Here is a 19,098-nt window from a genome sequence, read left to right on the forward strand (position 1 = left end):
AACTCAATTAATCAAAATGGACCTTATGAACCCGATTGTATCTCGCTCATGCTCCTGCATCAATATATAGGTTGCAGAGATGTGTCCATGATTATGGTTGGGTGCATGTATTGTCTCAAAACAAGGTTTACAAACACAAGCTAAACCAACTTCCAATTTGGCTTCCCATATTTACTTGATCGGATTTGCTTTCAGGCTATGTTCGGAAACCAGGCGTCGGAGTGGGAAGTGGATAATACCCAACACTAAAGTAATTTGGAATTAAGGTAATTGTAGGAAATTATAAAACGCTGGTGCTCTTTGACACCTTCAGTTCCACATTTCACTTTAATTTCTACCTAGATGAGATGGTAGTTGCCAAAATACTACACCACTTCCCATATCTAACTACCAATGACTGGCAGTTTCCAAAAATGGCCTTATAATAACTTAATTAACTGTATTTTGACATTTTATTTCCACAGTTTGTAGATTTTTGTCATACACTGACGTGAAAAAACCATACACCCACACCAACATTGAAATACATATGTTCCTTTCGGATGTAAAAAACATATTACAGGAAGCACATTATTGTTACGACAAAAAAATCACAGTAGCTACACAAAATAACATTGTAATGTGTAAAATAAATAAGATTTTAGCTACATTTAGTATATCGTTTGGGATTATGAAAATATGAAATATATATTAGCTGTATGTTTTTCAATGTACTACAATATGGAAAAGCTCAAAGAAGCATGAAAAAAATATTGTTTCCAACCAAAGTAAATGTGCTCTAGTTCATGAGTGCTGGGATCATCTGGTAGGGGTGACTCGTGAATATCATCAAATTAATATAGAATGTCACAAGTTCAAAACCCACAAAGTGCACATCCTTTGTTGCGAGGCCAAAGCTAGCTAGGCTTACTTTTTGTGAGCAAGGTGGGCTTGGGGTTTCATCTTAATGAACTCGATGAGCAAGGCTAGTTTTCTCCAGTAATCGCAAAAGAAAAAACAAACGGTAGCGATACGGATGCACGTGGAGTACACGGATAATGACTGGAGATAGTATTTGAGAGAGAAGATGAAGGTCAACAATGTGAAAATGGAAAGAGCCACGAGGACATTGGCGATGACGACAGTGATAACGATGCTATGTGGTAAAGGTGACCCATTCATCCATTGATGCCCATTGGTGGCATTGGAAACTGACAGGGATGTTGATGACAACGATGACTTTTTTTGTTAATTATATGATGATAAAGTTGGTGTCGGCGTTTAAGACATGGCCATGATGATGCACGCAGTCTTGGTGATGTATATGATGGTGATGATGATACATGGCGATGCTAAGAGTCATGCTATGCTTTTGGGAAGTTTCAATGGTGGTTTAAAACATAAACTGTTTAGAGGCTACACATTTCTCAATCTTTTTTATCCTCTCAATTTATATGTAAAAAAAAGACAAGGATATACATAGAGAGAGATTAATGGATACAAATGAAACTTGCTAAATGAGTTTTTGAGGCTTTTTCATTTTATTTTAAAATCCTAACCGTATAGATGTGATCCATGTACTATATTTTATAGGGATTGAAGTGTTTGAGAACACAAAATCTTTGTAAAATTTTGAGGCTTCGAATATCATTTTTTTCCATAAAAAATGCATGATCCAAGCATGGATTCCTCGTAAATCGATCATCCCCAACACACTTATGGGGTGAAGTGCAAAAAAAATTAGTTTTCTCTGATCTCCGTTGGTGGTGACGCTGTCTCTCCTTTCGTTCTCTCTCTGTCGACTTCTCCCCTTCACTCTCCTTCCCTCTCACCTCGCCGGTGACTACGGCGACGACGATCAACTGCATCCCCTCTGCACCGCACATCCGACTGCCGCCGATGATGCCCGAGACGCCGATCAGTAGGTATTGGTCGCTGCCCTCTCTTGAAACCGTCTCTCGACCTCTTTGTTGATGGTTCATATCTGTTGTCCAACCCCTTCCCCTTCCTCTCTCTCATCTCTTTACCTTTCCCCTTCGTCTCTCTGTTTTCCACGCCCTCCCTGCTGCCCGACCCCTTCCCCTTCCCCTCCCTTCCTCTAGTCTAAAGCCCTTTCCCTTTTCTCTCTTCGCTTCCCACGCCCTCCTTGCTGCCTGACCCCTTCCCCTCCCTCTCTCTCGTCTCTTCCCCTTTTCCCTTTCCTAAACTATTTCTTTTCATTGGAGGGTCACTTGTTTTTTGGGTTTAAATGGTTCCTCCTATTTCTTGGATGATTAGGTTAAATATTTTCGTGCTAATCCTATAAGATTTGTTCCCAATCATTTTCACCTTCAGGTGATCGACTCGTTTCTAGCTTATTGATTTCATTACTCGTAGTGATGTTTGAAAACGCAATAGGTAAAAAATTTACTAGATCTGAATAAAAGTTCCCTCCTGGGGTTTATTATTGACCCTTTTGGCTATGGATTGTATTTCTTGGTTTATCTGACAATTTTTGTCTTCCTTTTTTTTTCTCGCTTGATCAATGTGGTGACGATGAATTTGGGCGCATGCTAGTGGACATCCTCAAGGTTAATGGGGTCGACGAACACGCTCTAACGACACTGGCTTTCGTCACCTTGAAAAAGAATGGCGAGAGGGAATCATGTTCTATAGGAATCCTAGCGCTGATATGCTGCTGAAGGATCTGGGTTTGATCAAGAGCGGCAAGATCTTTCACTATGGTTCGATCAGCCTGATCTCTGAGCCCTGTAGATCGGCACACCTTGCTGCTATGAAGGCAGATCTCATCAAAGTAAGATTGTTTTTCTTGTTAATGTATCATAAGTAACTGTAAATCTCTTTGTGAAAATTTGATTGAGAAGAACTCTTTACAGAACATTATTAGCTCATTTGTGAGCTTTCCTGTGGGAATTTTGCAGGTGAGTGATGACGAGGTTTCATTCTTGACTGGAGGGGACGCGGAGAAGGAAGATGTGGTTCTTTCACTATGGCACGACGGGTTGAAGCTGGTGGTGGTCATTGTTGGGGAAAAGGGTTGATAGGGCAAGACATACCGCCTTTGATTGTGAAAAATAGCTGACATTGTGATGATACTATGTCGTATCCTTATCTTTTCTGAATTTATGCTAGGCATTCTGTTGAGGAACAGTTTTTTCGTGTAATCATACTTCCATTGCGTAAAGCAAACATACCCACCATAGGTTTTGCTAAGCACGTCTGTTAGCTAAGTTTAACAGTGGATAAACATGAACGTGAGCCAAGTGTTTTCATGTTTTGAAAAAAGTTGATGTTTTTGACTGAAGAAGCAATGCAAATCACATATATACATTCATATATTTTGATAGCCAAGTGTTACCATCTTACCTAGAAAGAACGTGAGGAGTCTAGCTTTGTCCATCCAACGTTTGAACTGGCTGTTCTCTTAATTGTTTCATTTTATATTTTAAACGATCATGTTGTTTCATAAAAGAAACACTACAAATTGATCAAAACATGACAATGGGGATGATTTTGACGATGACTCGATCTTGTTCCAAACATACATGATGAATAGCACAGTTTTAGAAGCTTCAAGCCTTCAACTGTGAATAAATTCACCCACATTAAATAATCTATTGCTTAAAATTAACTTCGCACCAAAATTCTGCAATAATAAAAGTAATACTTGCAATATCTGTCATTTATTATATCAGTTCAATGTTTACATTGGCAGAACAAAGTTGGTAGGCACGGGATAGTTGTTGGAGTGGTTGAGAATGACTTTCTGTTTTTTACTTGAGATGTTGATTGTTGATGGTGTATATTATGAAATGAGAGTACTTAGAGTCATGCTTCATTGAGGGTTTCATTCATTTTCATGGAAAGACTTTAGGTTGTGCACATAAAATATTAGATGTACTTTTCTAACGTGCTTGGTGATGGTGTAGGAGTCGTGATACTTGTGAATGAAGCCTTGGTGGTGGCTCTGAGAGATAGTTTTGTGGTCAGGAAAGAGTTTTGCCAACACTTTATCTCCAACATGAAATTGGTCGACGCTTCTTGTTCGCCCATTTCTTTTTACACTTGGTCATCTGGTTCAAATACGCTTTTGTCAACTCTGTCTGATCTTGAGAGTTCTCGATGAACTGGTATGTTTAAGGTGTTTTGCCACATCTTCGCATGACAAGAGAGTGCGGAGTCTGCAAGTGTTATGTTAACTTCAAATGAAATATAATGAGATGACTCACTATTTTGAAGGTTGTAGCAGAATTGAACAACATCAAGTAAATCAAATCAATATCTTTGATTAGCACTAACAAAATATCACAAATATTCCTCTAGCATGTCATTGATCCGCTCTGTTTGCTCGTAACTTTGGAAGTAAAAACTTGTGTTGAAATATAATTGTTTTTCCATCAAGCGAAATACTTCTCGCTAAAATTTGCTAGTGATGTTGATGTCATGTTCACTAACGATGCTTTTGGGAATTCTCCAATACTTAATCACATTTCGCATGAACAACTTTGCGGTATCGATAGCTAAGCATGTGGTAGAAGTAGGCACGACGATAGTATACCTTGAAAACCTGTTCACAATCACATACATTAAACTACAACCTTAAGCTTTTGGCAAGCTCACGATGAAGTCCATGGTGATTCACTCTCACAGACAGCTTAACACTGGTAGAGGCTCCAATAATCCTTCAGGTCTCTGGTTTACGAGCTTATTTTGTTGGCAGATCAAACAAGTCTGCACATAAGCATCCACATCATCGCGTATTTATGGCCAATAGAAGGCATGTTGCAACAATGCCAAAGTTCTCTGTTGTCTTGGGTGGCCCTTTCATATGGTATCATGACACTCGTATATTAAGTGCCTTCATAAAGTATCCTACCGCATAATATACAGACGAACTCCTATGGAGTGAAGCAAATCAACAAGATCATTTGTTGGACCATTGAATCATTCTTCAAAGCTTCTCAAATCTGCTCGATAAGATTGCTTATCGGTTCACTAATGTTACCCTCTCAAACGAGCAATGCTGCAAGTTTTACCTTCCAACTCAAGGCGTCAACAACTGCCCGACTTGTACTCAAAGAGCATATTAAATTTCGTCAAAAAATATCCGAACTTAGTAAGGTATTTACAAAGTTTCGAGGTTTGAGTTTAACAAGATGTTCACATTTGTAAAAAAAACCTAACTTTTAGGTGTAAATTTGTGATACCAAACATGCCAAGGGTAAAAAAGTTCTAACAAAATTGGCTATTTATGATTTTAGACATGAGATGAATTTCAGAATTTGTGAGGCAATTCAAAAAGCATGTTATTTTTTGTCGGACAATAAGGTAATTTTTTAATCATTTTATGTTTGAATTGCATATAAAAAGACACGATATTGGGGTACGTTAAGAGTGTCCCTTTGAGAGCTGAAAAATCTTTGCAAGATTAGAACATCAATGCGCTTAACTGCTCATGCAAAGATAGAGGACATGCCAAACGCTTGGAGAAAGGCGAAGTAAAGGAACATAAAGGAAACCGATGGCACATTAACCATGATCTTGAGATGGACGGTTCTCCACAGCTGCTACACCAAGGTACATGTGCCCCTCACCGTAACATCTTCCTATCTACAATAACAAACTAAATAAATAAATAACAAACTAAATAAATAAGAGAAGGATTCGCCGTTTGCACATCAAGCCTTCCAGATCCAACGCACATTCAATGCACAAAAGGAATAGGCCACAAATGGGTTGGGTTTGGCTGAACATCTGCTCCGGATCGGATCCTACGTTTTACTTCGAATACAGATCGTTTTATATATAAATCATATGCGACTTTACATTGGTTTCAGATTCACTTAATCAGACGGTTCTTAGAATTGGATCAACAAAAATCTAGTAGTACAATCGGATCAGGAGTCAATTATACTTCATCGGATGTAAATCGTACCCTCATTCGGAAAACGGATTAAGTGCGTAGATTTTGGATTAGAAACGGATTGATCTCGATCCGTCCCGTACCCGATCCAAACCCAAATAACAACAGCCCGAGTGGCCCGGTAGAACGAGCACACTTTCGAGCTGTTGGACTTCCGGTGATGGGGCCCACAGCAACGAGTGGGACCTTCGAATTATCCTCCATCATCGTCGTCCATCAAGGAAGATCAGCGTCAGAGATCGGAGCCCACATCAAGTCATCGTAGAGATGCACCCACGATACTGTTCCTCGGTATAAGGAAGGGAAATTAGTAATTACCAGCGGATTAATAAAATAGAAAAAATACGCAGGTAGGCGTACGTATTTAAGAGACCTCCCCTCCTCCGTCCGATCCGTCCGCTCAGAGAAGATCGAGCGATTTTCTGTTCGTCTTCTCCGTCTCCTCTGCCGCGATCGTCTCTCACCCTCCGTCTCTCACACTCCCACACTCTGATCTCCGATCTCGGAAGTTAGGGCAAGGTTCGATCGGTCGGTCAGCGATCTCTCGCCGGCGAGGAGGGATCTAGGTTTTTTTTGGTTGCGATATGAGGAGATGCGCGGGAGTTCTAGGGCAACCCCAGTCGGAATTCGGAATGGATTGCTCGTAGGAGGCTTCGATTCGGGGTCGCTGGATTCGGCGGCGGCGGCGGCGATGGGTTCGTCGCCGGTGAAGTATCTTTTCCTCCTCTTGATCGTCTCTGCCATCGGGTGGATCGCTTACGTGTGAGTGTTTTATACTTCTTCACTGTCCGTTTTTCTGAAAATTTGGATTGCACGTGTAATAGAGTTATCGATCGTGCGAGTTGTTTGCTGAATTATCCAGTTCTTGATCCCGGAAACGACTTTAATGTATTGCTGTTTTGCACATTGGGGATTTAGGGAGATCGTTCTAAGATTAAGAATTGGTTTCTTGTTTCTCCTTCTGTTCATCGGAATTTGATGCTGCTTGTTTGGAATTACGCTTTTCATGCGGGTTTAAGGTTTGAGGTATTTTGGTGCAATGTGACTGCACTGAGTGAAATTGGTTAGAGATGATGAAACCTACTACGAACCGTCCTTCAACTCGAGTCTAGCATCTTGGGGATAGTTCAGAGGTGGTGAGGTATAGACAAAGAATATATGAAGTTGAGCATGACAATTATCTGCAGTTGTACGTGTCCAGCATGAAGTTGGCCGTACCATTTTATGCGTGCATGCACAAGGTTTCATGTATTAGTCTTATATACGTTAGAAGGATGGAATTTGATGCTGTCTTTAATACAAAGTTTCCAGTCTTTTCCTTTTTGAAGGTGGTGTGACAAATATTGGTTTCTTGGCCTCTATCAAACCTTTGAGCGGATAATGCAAACTAATTAACAGTGCTATCCATTCGTATGAGCCATAGTCACGGTGATTTCTTGTGCAATAGGCGCCAAACTAATTACTTTTAGTACTTATTTTTAGCGAACCCTTGCTACCACTTCCCATGCCAGAGTTATTTTCACTGGGTCCATTGCTTGATGCATGAATATGCAGCATTGAAACTTGAAAGCAGAAGAGAGAAAATCGAAGAAGCAAAGATGAAGAGAAGATGAGAAGAGGAATCAGAAAAAAGTAGATGAAAAAGGTCATGATTTGGGCTGTATTTGCTTTCTGTGCTATAAAATTAAACTGTACTATATCATGTCCTAGGTCCAAAGCATAACAATAAACCAAAACACCCTAAGCATATCATAAGTTATGAATACACTAATAAGGGCTATTGTCATGGTTCTCCAGTGTTCCATAATACAAAAAGAATGCAAATTTTCATGTCCAGCTTCAAGGGTTGGTAATTCATAGACTTTACATGCAATATGATGAATATACCAGAGTCAACTGTCTCCCAAGAAGTAACAAATGGTCTCTTCTATGTTTTCTAATGAAACAGTAAAATAGTGACACTACTGTTTGTAAAATTGTTGTCACAAAACTGCTTCATAGGAAGACATGCTCTTTTCATTGGATGATAGATTTTCCTTTATTCAAATGCATTCACAATTTCACCTATCCCAAGCATCATCTCTAAAAATGCAGCTACAGTGCTTGATAAGGCCACTAGACATTTTTAATTTTCCAAGTAACTAGGTTCTTCTTGTAAGGATGCAATGGCCAGGTATAGTTCTTCTACCATTCACATTTCTGACCAATTATTTGGATATACTTAATCAAAAGATGTCTGTGATTCGGTCTCTTCTATGTCTTCTAATGAAACAGTAAATTAGTGGTAGTACTCTTTGCAAAATTGTTGTCACAAAACTGCTTTATAGGAAGACATGCTTTTTTCATTGGACGATAGATTTTCCTTTATTCAAATGCATTCACAATTTCACATATCCCAAGCATCATCTCTGAAGCTATAGTGCTTGATAAGGCCACTGCAGGTTTTTACTTTTCCAAAAACTAGGTTCCTCTTGTATGGCTGTAATGATTTGGCCTTTTATAGGGTGGCTAATTTGACCACAACTTGATGTCCTTCCCCACATATTGAGCATGGTCTTGAATTGAGACAAGCTTGAAGTTCCTCAAGCTCAACTGCTTTGCTTATTGGTATCGAGACCTAGGCTAAAGCTTGGCTAAATATGCTGATCTTGGTTTAGTAATTAGTAATTTAAAGAATTGCATCCTAAGTGTATTTTCACTCATTATTTTGAATTAGCATCTATCAGTAGATTAAAATTGATGCTTGAACTCAACTTGTTTCATGGCTTTGATGATTAGATTTTGATCTGATTTGAACCATGAGGCGAATCACCATTCACTCTTAGACAAAAATATGTTTTAAGTATATAATTTAAAAAAATAGTGATAATATTGCAATAGCTGATGTTTTGAAAATATTGCACTATTTTCCCTTTAATATCAGCTAGTTTTTTTTTCTCTCGCAAATATCACTATATTTTTAAATTATCAGTGACGTTTGTGGCTATGAGATATATATGACATAGCCACAAATATTGCCTAATTTTAAAATATAATGTTTTTTCATGATTTTAAAGCAATAAAAACAGTTTTCTGATGTTTTGGGATTATTTTATATTTTCGTATTGCTATATACGTTGATATTTTCCTGAGAATGAGATCTGTGGCTATTATATGTGTGTGTGTGGACACTCTGTGTGCTGTTTGTCCAAGCTATATTTATTTTTTTGAATGCAATAAGATAGCAGGCTTATGAATTGTGAATTTCAAAAGTTTCAAGCTTTACCATACCTACCTTTGCGAATTTCTCATATATTATATCTCAGGAATTTGCTTTCTTGGAACTGAATTCTTCTTAGTGTTAGCAATTTGAAAATCTGCTGTATTTCTCATTCTCTCTATTGTTTAGAGATCAGTTGCTAGACATAGAAAATGCTTATTTTAGTGGCATTGCACAAAAATGGTTCTGTATTTGATGTCGACATATCTTTCGTTGATTTTTAGCCTGAACTTAACTTCATGGCTTCGTTCAGATTTACAGCAAGGTTGTTGGCTTGGTTGCTGAGCCGGACATTAGGAGCTTTTGTTGGATTTCGTGTTACTGGATGCAACTCCCTAAGAGATGTAGTTTTGAAGTTTAAAAAGGTTTTCAGACTTCTCTTAATTATTTAAGTTGTGACCATGTAATGCTTGATGTGTTCATCTCTCTACAAATCATCTTTTAGCTTCCTTATTTGTCCTGTAAGTTTAGATGTCATGAAAGGTTTGTTTGATAATAGATCCCATTCTTCTATGGTTCTACCCTTTCCTTGGAGTCAATGGCTATTCATAGCTACTACCTTGCCACCAAAGAAGGGTTCAATCCAATGCTTTACTTTGTCATAGTTGATCCTGATTTGACATTAGTGGTATATTGATTTTCCCCAATAACCTGAATAGTTTTTACTGTAAATACTGAATAGAAGACCTAGGGGTAACTATATATACTTTGCACTATTTGAACTCATACTCCATGACATGGTTCATGTATGTTTGTTGCCATGGGCAACAAGATAAGGTTGGCCATAATAAAAATATCCCTTCCTAGTTTTGTTTCTATTAATTTCTATCATAGGAGCTTCCTTTATCATTCTGTACAAACAGGCTAACCTATTTGTATAGATCTGGTATAGTTGCTATTGCTTCTCTTTGGTTCTCAATTTGGATAGCATTAATTTCATTTATCTCATTCAAGATTCAAGAAAGATTAGCATGCAAATATGATTGGTATTGCTTAGAAGTCTTCCTATTGATTTCTTTACATCTTATTCAAAATTTTGGTGCTAAAAGATTTACTTCTAGACCTCCATATCATATCATGGATCGGATTCACATCCAGAGATATCTTTTCCCTGTTCTTAACTGAACATTGAATTCAAACTATTAAAATGCAAAGAAGAATTAATTCTTATTGTTAAGTTAATGTGCTACAAAACATGCAGTACACAAGCCACAACTACAATATCCATAAAGATTGAAGGGGCAATTTATATACAGGAAGATGAACTTGTATTATTTTTATCCCTAGTTGAGTACCTGTAGTGAACTATTTATATTTTACAAACCCCTCTTACTCATGATGAGATTGAGAAGAGATTGTCATATTTAGAGCTTGACTGGCGTGTCTTAATGAAAAAGGCGACAAATTGGGAATCTGACATTATGATGTTGTCAGCTGGGAGTCTAAAAATGACTCTGAATGAACAAAATTCTGATAAAACTTTGTGTTTCATGTGTTTATGTCTGGTCTTGTTGGACATACTGTATCTCACTCTTGTTATCTTAGTTGTCATAGGTGTTAGGCGGGGGGGGGGGTGTCCTAGGCGGTACCCCAAATAAAAAAATTTAAAAAACATGTATAACAACAACTACTACTACGCCTTCATCCCAAAACAATTGGGGTCGGCGATATGAACCAAAAAAGTAAATCATTCTGGGTCTTCCACATGAATCCTTCTCCTCCAATCATTTCTATCCAATGCCATGTCCTCGGTGAGGTTCAAAGCATTCATATCCTTTCCTATCACCTCCATCCATGTCTTCCTAGGCCTACCCCAACCTCTTTTAACTAATATATTTTCCCATTTCTTCATCCTTCTAATTTGAGCATCATTAGGCTTTCGCCGAATATGTCCAAACCACCGTAAACGATTCTCTCTCATCTTATTTTCAATGGGTGCAACGCCTACCATCTTACGTATCTCCTCGTTTCGAATCTTATCTTTTATTGTATTTCCACACATCCATCTCAGCATACGCATCTCAGCTACACTCATTTTTTTGAATATGATGTCTCTTGGCAGCCCAACATTCCGTACCATATAGTAAAGCGGGTCCAATAGTCGTCCTATAAAACTTTCCCTTCAACCGCAATGGCATTCTACGATCGCACAACACTCCAGTTGCACTTTTCCATTTCATCCACCCAACCTTTATCCTATGATTTACATCTCCATCAATTTCTTCATACTTTTGAATGATAGATCCCAAATATCTGAAACAGTCATCCACCAGTATTTCTTGCTCACCAAGCTTCACTACACACCCATCACTACTTCGTTGCTTACTAAACCGACATTCCATATATTCTGTCTTACTCTTACTCAACTTAAAACCTCTTGCTTCTAATGTGTGTCGCCATAATTCTAACTTAGCATTAACCCCAGCTCTAGACTCATCAATCAAAACAATATCATCAGCAAACAACATACACCACAGCATATTTTCTTGAATTGATCTCGTAAGCTCATCCATCACTATAGCAAATAGAAAAGAGCTTAATGCAGATCATTTATGTAACCCAACCTTTACAGGAAAATTGGTTGTCACCCCTCCACAAGTGCGGACATTGGTTACTACTCCTTCGTACATATCTTTAATTATACTAATGTACTTGAAAGAAACACCTTTCTTCATCATTGTCCACCAGAGAACATTCCTAGGTACTCTATCGTATGCCTTCTCCAAATCAATAAAAATCATATGCAAATCTTTGTTTATCTCTCTATATCTCTCAATAGATTTGTCTAAGAAGATGTATAGCTTCCATAGTTGATCTTTCAGGCATAAAACCAAATTGATTCTCCGATATCATGACAACCTTCATCAACTTAGACTCAATCACCCTCTCCCAAAGTTTCATAGTATGACTCATGAGTTTTATACCACGATAGTTTATGCAATCTTTTATATCACCCTTATTCTTATATAGAGGCACCAAAGTACTCTTCCTCCACTCATTAGGCATCTTATTTACCCGCCAAATCTTGTTAAAAAGATTTGTCAACCATTCTAAACCTTTTTCTCTCAAGCATTTCCAAGCCTCGATAGGTATACCATCTGGGCCAACTGCCCTTCTTGATTTCATTTTCTTCAAAGCCTCTGCAATTTCTTTCTTTTGAATCTTGCGCATGAAGTCACGATTCATCTCATGAAAAGGAATGGAGAAGTCTCCAAGATCTTGAGCATGACTTTCATTAAATAGCTTATCAAAATAATCTTTCCATCTCTCCTTAATCTCCTCATCTTTGACTAAAACCCTTTGCGTTTCATCTTTGATACATCTAACCATACCCAGATCCCTTGATTTTCTATCTCTCATCTTTGCAAGCCTATAAATATCCTTCTCGCCCTCTTTGGTATGCAACTTGTCATAAACCTCCTTATATACCTTATCCCTCGCGTTCCGAACTACTTTTTTAGCTTCCTTCTTTCCTATCATATACTTCTCCAAATTCTCATTATCATGACTCTTACTTAGATTTCTATAACACTCTCTTTTAACCTTAATAGCTAATTTGACATCCACGTTTAATCATAATGTATCATTACCTAGCGGTGCACCGCCTTTAGACTCACCCAATACCTCCTTAGCCACCTTTCTTATGCCACCCGCTATCTTATTCCACATTGATTCTGAATCCTCCTCGAGACATCAATCAACTTCCTTAACTACCTGCTCTACAAACATTCCTTGTTTAGCTCCTTTCAGTGCCCACCACTTAATTCTAGGATCTATCCTATGTCTGTTCCTTTTGCGGTATTGTCTAATTCTAAGATCTATAATTAAGACTCTATGTTGTATAACTACACTTTCTCCTGGTATAACCTTACAATCGATGCAACAACCTCTATCTCTCTTTCTAAGTAGGAAAAAATCTATCTGACTCGATTTAACCCCACTTTTAAATGTTACTAGGTGAGACTCCCTCTTCCTAAACCAAGTGTTTGTTAAGATCATATCATAGGTCAAACCAAAATCTAAAATTCTTTCTCCACTTTGGTTTCTTTCTCCTATACCATAGCCTCCATGGATACTCTCAAATCCATCCCTACTAATGCCTACATGCCCATTAAGGTCACCGTCGATGTAAAACTTTTCTCCATAAGATATCTCTTGTACTACTCCATCTAAATCTTTCCAACATTGACGCTTAATGGAATCATCTAAACCTACTTGAGGTGCATAAACACTAATAATATTAATAATATCCGTACCTAATACTAATTTAATAAGTAAAATCCTATCATCTTTCCTACGGACCTCAACTACATTATCTGTAAACTCACGACTCATAATAATCCCTACTCTATTCCTATTCCTATTTATTCATGTATACCAAATCTTATATCCCCAAGGTTCTATCACTTTTGCTTTCTCACCTACCCATTTGGTCTCTTGTAGACATAAAATATCAATTTTTCTCCTACACATAACATCTACTAACTCTACCAACTTACCAGTTAAAGACCCTATGTTCCAAGTGGATAACCTAATTTTATGGTATTGGACTAACTTCTTTACCCTCACCCGTCCAACAAAGTGAGGGAACCCTTGCCTATTTGACACCACACCCAGGCGTCGGTGTGACGCGTCGCTTCCGAGCGACGACCTAGCAACCCTTGCCCATTTATCACTGCCTCCGGGCCTATAGAGTACAACGCGTCGCTCAGTACGGAACGCCCCAAAGAAATTCTCATATTATAAAACATGTATACAATATAAAATCAATAAGAAATAAGCAATAGACAAATAATATGTCGTTGAACACTGTAAAACAAATATATTACATAACCTTAACCTGCTCAAACAAATTAAGAATAAATTAACATTTGAATAAACAAACCATACAACTAACAATGTGAATGAACAATACACAAAAAATAAAATCATGTATATAAAAAAATGAACAACAATAGACATAATACAAGCAATAGACAAATAATGTCTTCTTCTTCTTCTCAACAATAGACATAATGCACGCAATAGACAAATAATGTGTCTTCTTTTTCTCCTCGACAATAGACATAATACAAACAATAGATAAATATCATGTCTTCTCCTTCTTCTTCTCTTTCTCCTCATGAAGAAAACAAAGGATACATCTTCAAAAAAAAATCTTAAAAAAAACGTAGGCTCTAAAAAAAGCCTAGGCGGCACCCCAAACCTGGCCGCCCAGGCAGTGGGCCTGCACCTAGGTCGCCTAGGCGGTGCCTAGATGCCACCTTTGACAACTAAGCTTGTTATTGCAATAAGGTGAACACCGTCATCTTCATTACAACATCATCATGCCTTGTTCCATCTATGTGGGGTTGGGATGATATAGCCATGATGATTATAATAGTGGGCAAAAGGGCATCAATCTTAATAAAGTTGATGTGTTTGTGAGAAGTTTGTTGGTGTTCATGTTGCTGTTTAATAAATACTACAAAAAGGCCCATTCTTAATGACGAGTTACATATCACAACACACAATAAAAGTTTTTGCTACGAGTCTTGTGACTTTCCAAGTATTAAATATGTCTAGGAAGGTCAGATTGTAAACCCAACACAAGACACTCTTGGTCGAAGTCAAGCCCATTCTAAGACAAATCTCTTTCGGTAATTTTCAAAAATTATCCATATCTGTAAGAGATTTGATGCAGTAGGGTTGCAGGACTATCTTAGTGAAATTTAAAATTATCCAACTAATTTGCGATACATTGGTGGCACCTATCCAAAGAGGAAAGGACACCTCATGAGATGTGATCTCTTAAAGTCATGGTAAATAAATAAAAGAAAATAAAAATAAAAGACAGTTGAGTAGGATCCCTCAATAAAAGAGGGCCAAAATGGACCTGGTCCCAACATGGATCCAAACATGATATGGATCTAGATTTAAATTCATTGCAAACATGATTCATCAAAATCCAGTAGATTTTGGATCCAAACGTATATCTAAAGAAAAGATATATAATTGAGTGGGGCCAATCACAAAAAAGTTGTCCAAATAGATCTGGCACACTACAAGGATCCAAACATATTGTGGATCTTGAATTATTATTATTTTTAGATAGGCAAGCTGGGGTTAGGCAGACGCCCCCCCCTCCAGTCATACAACTATATGCCATTGGGATTTGAACTTGCAACGTCCCAATACAAGGTGATGTGCATTAGCTGCTCCTACCAGAGATGTGCAAAAAAGACTTAATCCAAATCCAATAAATAATTCTGGATCCAAATCTCTCTCTCTCTCTCATGTGCATCCGTTTTTTCAAGGAAACCAAGACAATTACTTTGGTAAAAATTTGTTTCCTACTTTACTCTTTTTCTCTCCCATGTGTATCTGTTTTTTAAGGAAACTTTGGTAAAAAGTTGTTTCCTATTCTACTCTCTCTCTCTCTCTCTCGTGTACATCTGTTTTTCAAGGAAACCAGGAAAATTACTTTGGTCTATCAAAATTTTTTTGTTTCCCTTCTCTCTCTTTTGTGTGTGACGGGGGCATAATAACATAACTTTTGACAATTTTAAAACTGACATCTATACCTAGAATGACTTTTATGTCATTTTTAAAAAGTTTACGAAGCAAAATATTTAAGTGCATCAATGCCCCTCTTCCATCTTTAAGTAGTAAGATTATCACCATGATGATGACTATTGATATCATGCTCTGTCCAATTTTGCATGAATTTGTCACAACATAGTCGATATGGTGCTTGTAAATAGAGAATGCATGCATTCTCTATTTCTTGCTTCTTTTTAGTGTCTCCCTCCCGTCCCTTATCACTCCCATTCTATGCCACAGTGAATATGATGAGCTTCTGTTGACACTGATGATGTGCTGGCTGAAATTGTATCTTTGGCTTCTTCACATGGCATTAGAACTTAGAATTTCTTCTTCTTCTTCCTTGTCATTATTGTTTCTTCAATTCATGGGGTGTTCTGGGACAATCTTTGTTTTTGTGATAAGTACGTCAACAATGGTTGTTGATATCATCACCCAAACATTTCAAAAGAACCAAAACTTACTTTTGCTGCTTTTTCTTTTTGTAGTAGGCAATCTGCAGTTATCTCTAGAGTGGCATTGCAGCTCCCATCAGTCCCTCTTGTTTGTGTTCAAACTAAAAAATTGGCTACTAGTTTTTTTTTCTAATTATTTGAGAATTGTAGATTTATGTATTATTATTTGATTGAACTATGTTACAACATTTCCTTTCTAGATTAATACTTGGTATGCGATTGCAGGGACCTATTGAATCGATATGCATTGGAGAAATTAAGCTCAGTTTGCGGAAGTCCCTTGTCAAGCTTGGGTGTAGTTTTATATCACGGGACCCAAAGTTGCAGGTTCTAATATCCGATCTGGAAGTTGTAATAAGGCCTCAAGAGAAAAGGATTAAGAAATCTACTTCGCAGAAGCCCCGTTCTGCGGGTAGAGGGAAGTGGATGATTGTAACTAATATTGCAAGATTTCTATCTGTATCTGTAATGGAATTAGTTGTGAAGGTATGCTTTCCTGATGATGCAGTCTTTCTTTATCTCGGAATTTTTCTTTTTCCTACTGTACAAATTTGTTATGATATTTGCTGTTGGAAGCAACGGTGTATGTTGTCTAAGTTGCTTGTTTCTGGCTTCACTGTTATTCTGCTCGTTCATCATGGTTGTCCACATCCCATGTCTTTGTCTGTATCTAGCTTCATATGTGCACAATCATGTAACAATTTTCTAATCAATTTTATATTTCTTGTAGTGTAAGGGCAACTTGGTCATTTCCTTTTACTCCATTGTTGATCATGCCTGTACTCATTTGCCCTTGGTGCTTCCAATTTTCTCCAATATGGTGCTAGCAGCTAGAGTATTATGTTCATGGCCAAGGTTTTCATGATTGTCTATTTCTCTACGTTTTTGGATTTCAACTTTCCCTTTATTTCTATTAGTGCACAATAGTTTCTTAGGGTATAATGTTTTAAGAATACATCTCATGATATGCATACATGACATAATAAGAAAAAGGAGTGTGAATGACTAAAGTACCCTTGTACATAAGCATAAAGAACATAAGAAGATAAACATAGATAACCCCAACTTTGCATATTTGGTACATACAAGGCGTAAACACTTTCACACACTTTTTCAGTTGTGGATACACCAATAGTTAGCATCATGAGAACGAAAGCATAGTATAGGATGAGACTCGGTAATATGCAATCTATTGCAATGAAGATATATAAGAACAAAAATAGTTCTAGCTGAATACTCGTAACTAGTATGATGATAGACAATCTTGGTGTGCCTTGTCAACTCAAGAAAATTTGGATCTACGTAATACAGACTCTTCTAACAGGGCATCGCATCCGCATCGAACCCACACCCGCACCCATGCGGTGCGACACTTGGACACGACTTCCTTTGTGTCAGGTGAAGTCAACCACACCGAAGTCTGTTTCTGTCTAAAAGTAAATTCGGTTAACCCTAACTAAGTCCACACACACACACACAAGTGTGGTGTTATTTTTTATTGATGAAGAATAACAATTGTAGATTGTTAATTTGATTTATTGCATGAATTTGTGCATGATTAATTGATGATGTGATAATTGTTTTTATTTCATTAGTGTTAACTTAAAACTATTAAAAATGATATATATACCCTCCCTGCACCTAAGTTTTTTAAAGTGCCACATCGCCGCATTCACACCTGTATCTGCACCCGCATCTATGTGACATAGATTTGGATTATTAGCAACATGGATAGTGTTGAGAAACTCGGTTTTGATGTCACATAATATGATACACTGTCTTATTTAATTTTGTATGATATGATAATATGTTCTTTTGAAATAATGTTATATTATGACTAAATATGTTTTGCCTTAAATCTAACGAGTATTTGATGCAAGGATATCTCACCCAATAAGGATGGAGACTTCCTGTTCAAGTACAACTATGGTGCAATCATACTCCTTGAAGAAAAAGCTTGATGAGCTATGCTTTCCTAAAGTTCAAATGAAGAAATCGGCTACCTCAAGTTGAAGATTTTTTTCTTCTTTAGAGTCATATGTAACAGAACCTTCAGGAACTTGCATATTGCATATTACATACTCATTCATACATACTATATCATAAAAGTATACGATAGTTTCAAAAAGGTTCTTTTTTGAAAACCAACAAGTGTACCTTCTTACAACCTTTTATGAAAAAGATATTTTGTCATATAATAATTGTACCTTCTTACAACCTTTTATGAAAAAGACATTTTGTCATTATACCTTACACTATATACAAGACAACATAAAATCGGCTACATAAGAAAAACAAATAAAATATGTTTTTGAAAAGACTTAAGTTATCTTCTTTAAAATGTTTCTTAATACAAGAAGAAGACAAAAACATAAATCGGCTACACAAAAGAAAAACAAATAAAATATGTTTTTAAAGGACTCTAGTTACTTTTTCTCATAACTATAGAATGTCGACTTACTTGAAGTCATCATTCTCTTTACAAAGCATTAAATGCCTTCTGTGACAAATCCCTTCTAAATATCCTTCCCAAAGAATGTCGACCTTCTTTTTGGATCCTCATTCTCTCTGGAGACTTTAAAATACACTACATAAAGAACATACTTGACATGACTATGTACAAATAAATATCTCAAAGCACTCATAGTACTTACACTCATTTAAAGTAAAGAAGTACTAATGTACCTCAAATCATTAATTAGAATAAAGACAAAACTACAACCCAACGTTCAAATGTACTATTGTAAGAAATAGACTTTCTTACATAAAATATGTATTACCTAAAACACTACAACGACTAGTGTACCCTCTATCTTACTCTTCTAGAAAAAGGCATTCTCGATCTTCTCTAAAAGATATTTTTGAAAAGACATAACATTTCATATTTCAAAAAGTTACAA

At 37.1% G+C, this 19,098-nt stretch overlaps 2 protein-coding genes across 3 annotated transcripts in view; both read left to right on the forward strand.

The window, feature by feature from the left end:
• Positions 1–1,665: 1,665 nt before the first annotated feature.
• LOC149841678 (putative fructokinase-5) lies at positions 1,666–3,107 on the forward strand. Of its 2 annotated transcripts, XM_090001111.1 has the most exons (3): positions 1,666–1,904; positions 2,536–2,773; positions 2,901–3,107. In XM_090001111.1, the coding sequence occupies exons 2-3, from the start codon at positions 2,624–2,626 to the stop codon at positions 3,018–3,020; spliced, it is 270 nt and encodes an 89-aa protein (XP_089857237.1). In that variant the 5' UTR covers positions 1,666–1,904; positions 2,536–2,623; the 3' UTR covers positions 3,021–3,107. The 2 variants fall into 2 exon arrangements, with proteins under 2 accessions (XP_089857237.1, XP_089857238.1); XM_090001112.1 differs by lacking the exon at positions 1,666–1,904 and having other exon boundaries at positions 2,529–2,773.
• A 3,189-nt stretch (positions 3,108–6,296) lies between these two features.
• Positions 6,297–19,098, forward strand: part of SAB (HYPERSENSITIVE TO PI STARVATION 4) — a 123,441-nt gene continuing 110,639 nt past the window's right edge. Inside the window, exons 1-3 of the mRNA XM_089998644.1 lie at positions 6,297–6,664; positions 9,415–9,526; positions 16,424–16,684. Coding sequence (XP_089854770.1) covers positions 6,495–6,664; positions 9,415–9,526; positions 16,424–16,684 — 543 coding nt within the window. The 5' untranslated portion in view covers positions 6,297–6,494. The remainder of the gene's footprint in view (positions 6,665–9,414; positions 9,527–16,423; positions 16,685–19,098) is intronic.

This window comes from Nuphar pumila, chromosome 3, assembly GCF_984573655.1.
Source record: "Nuphar pumila chromosome 3, dmNupPumi1.hap1.1, whole genome shotgun sequence".
In the NCBI taxonomy this organism is placed as follows: domain Eukaryota; kingdom Viridiplantae; phylum Streptophyta; class Magnoliopsida; order Nymphaeales; family Nymphaeaceae; genus Nuphar; species Nuphar pumila.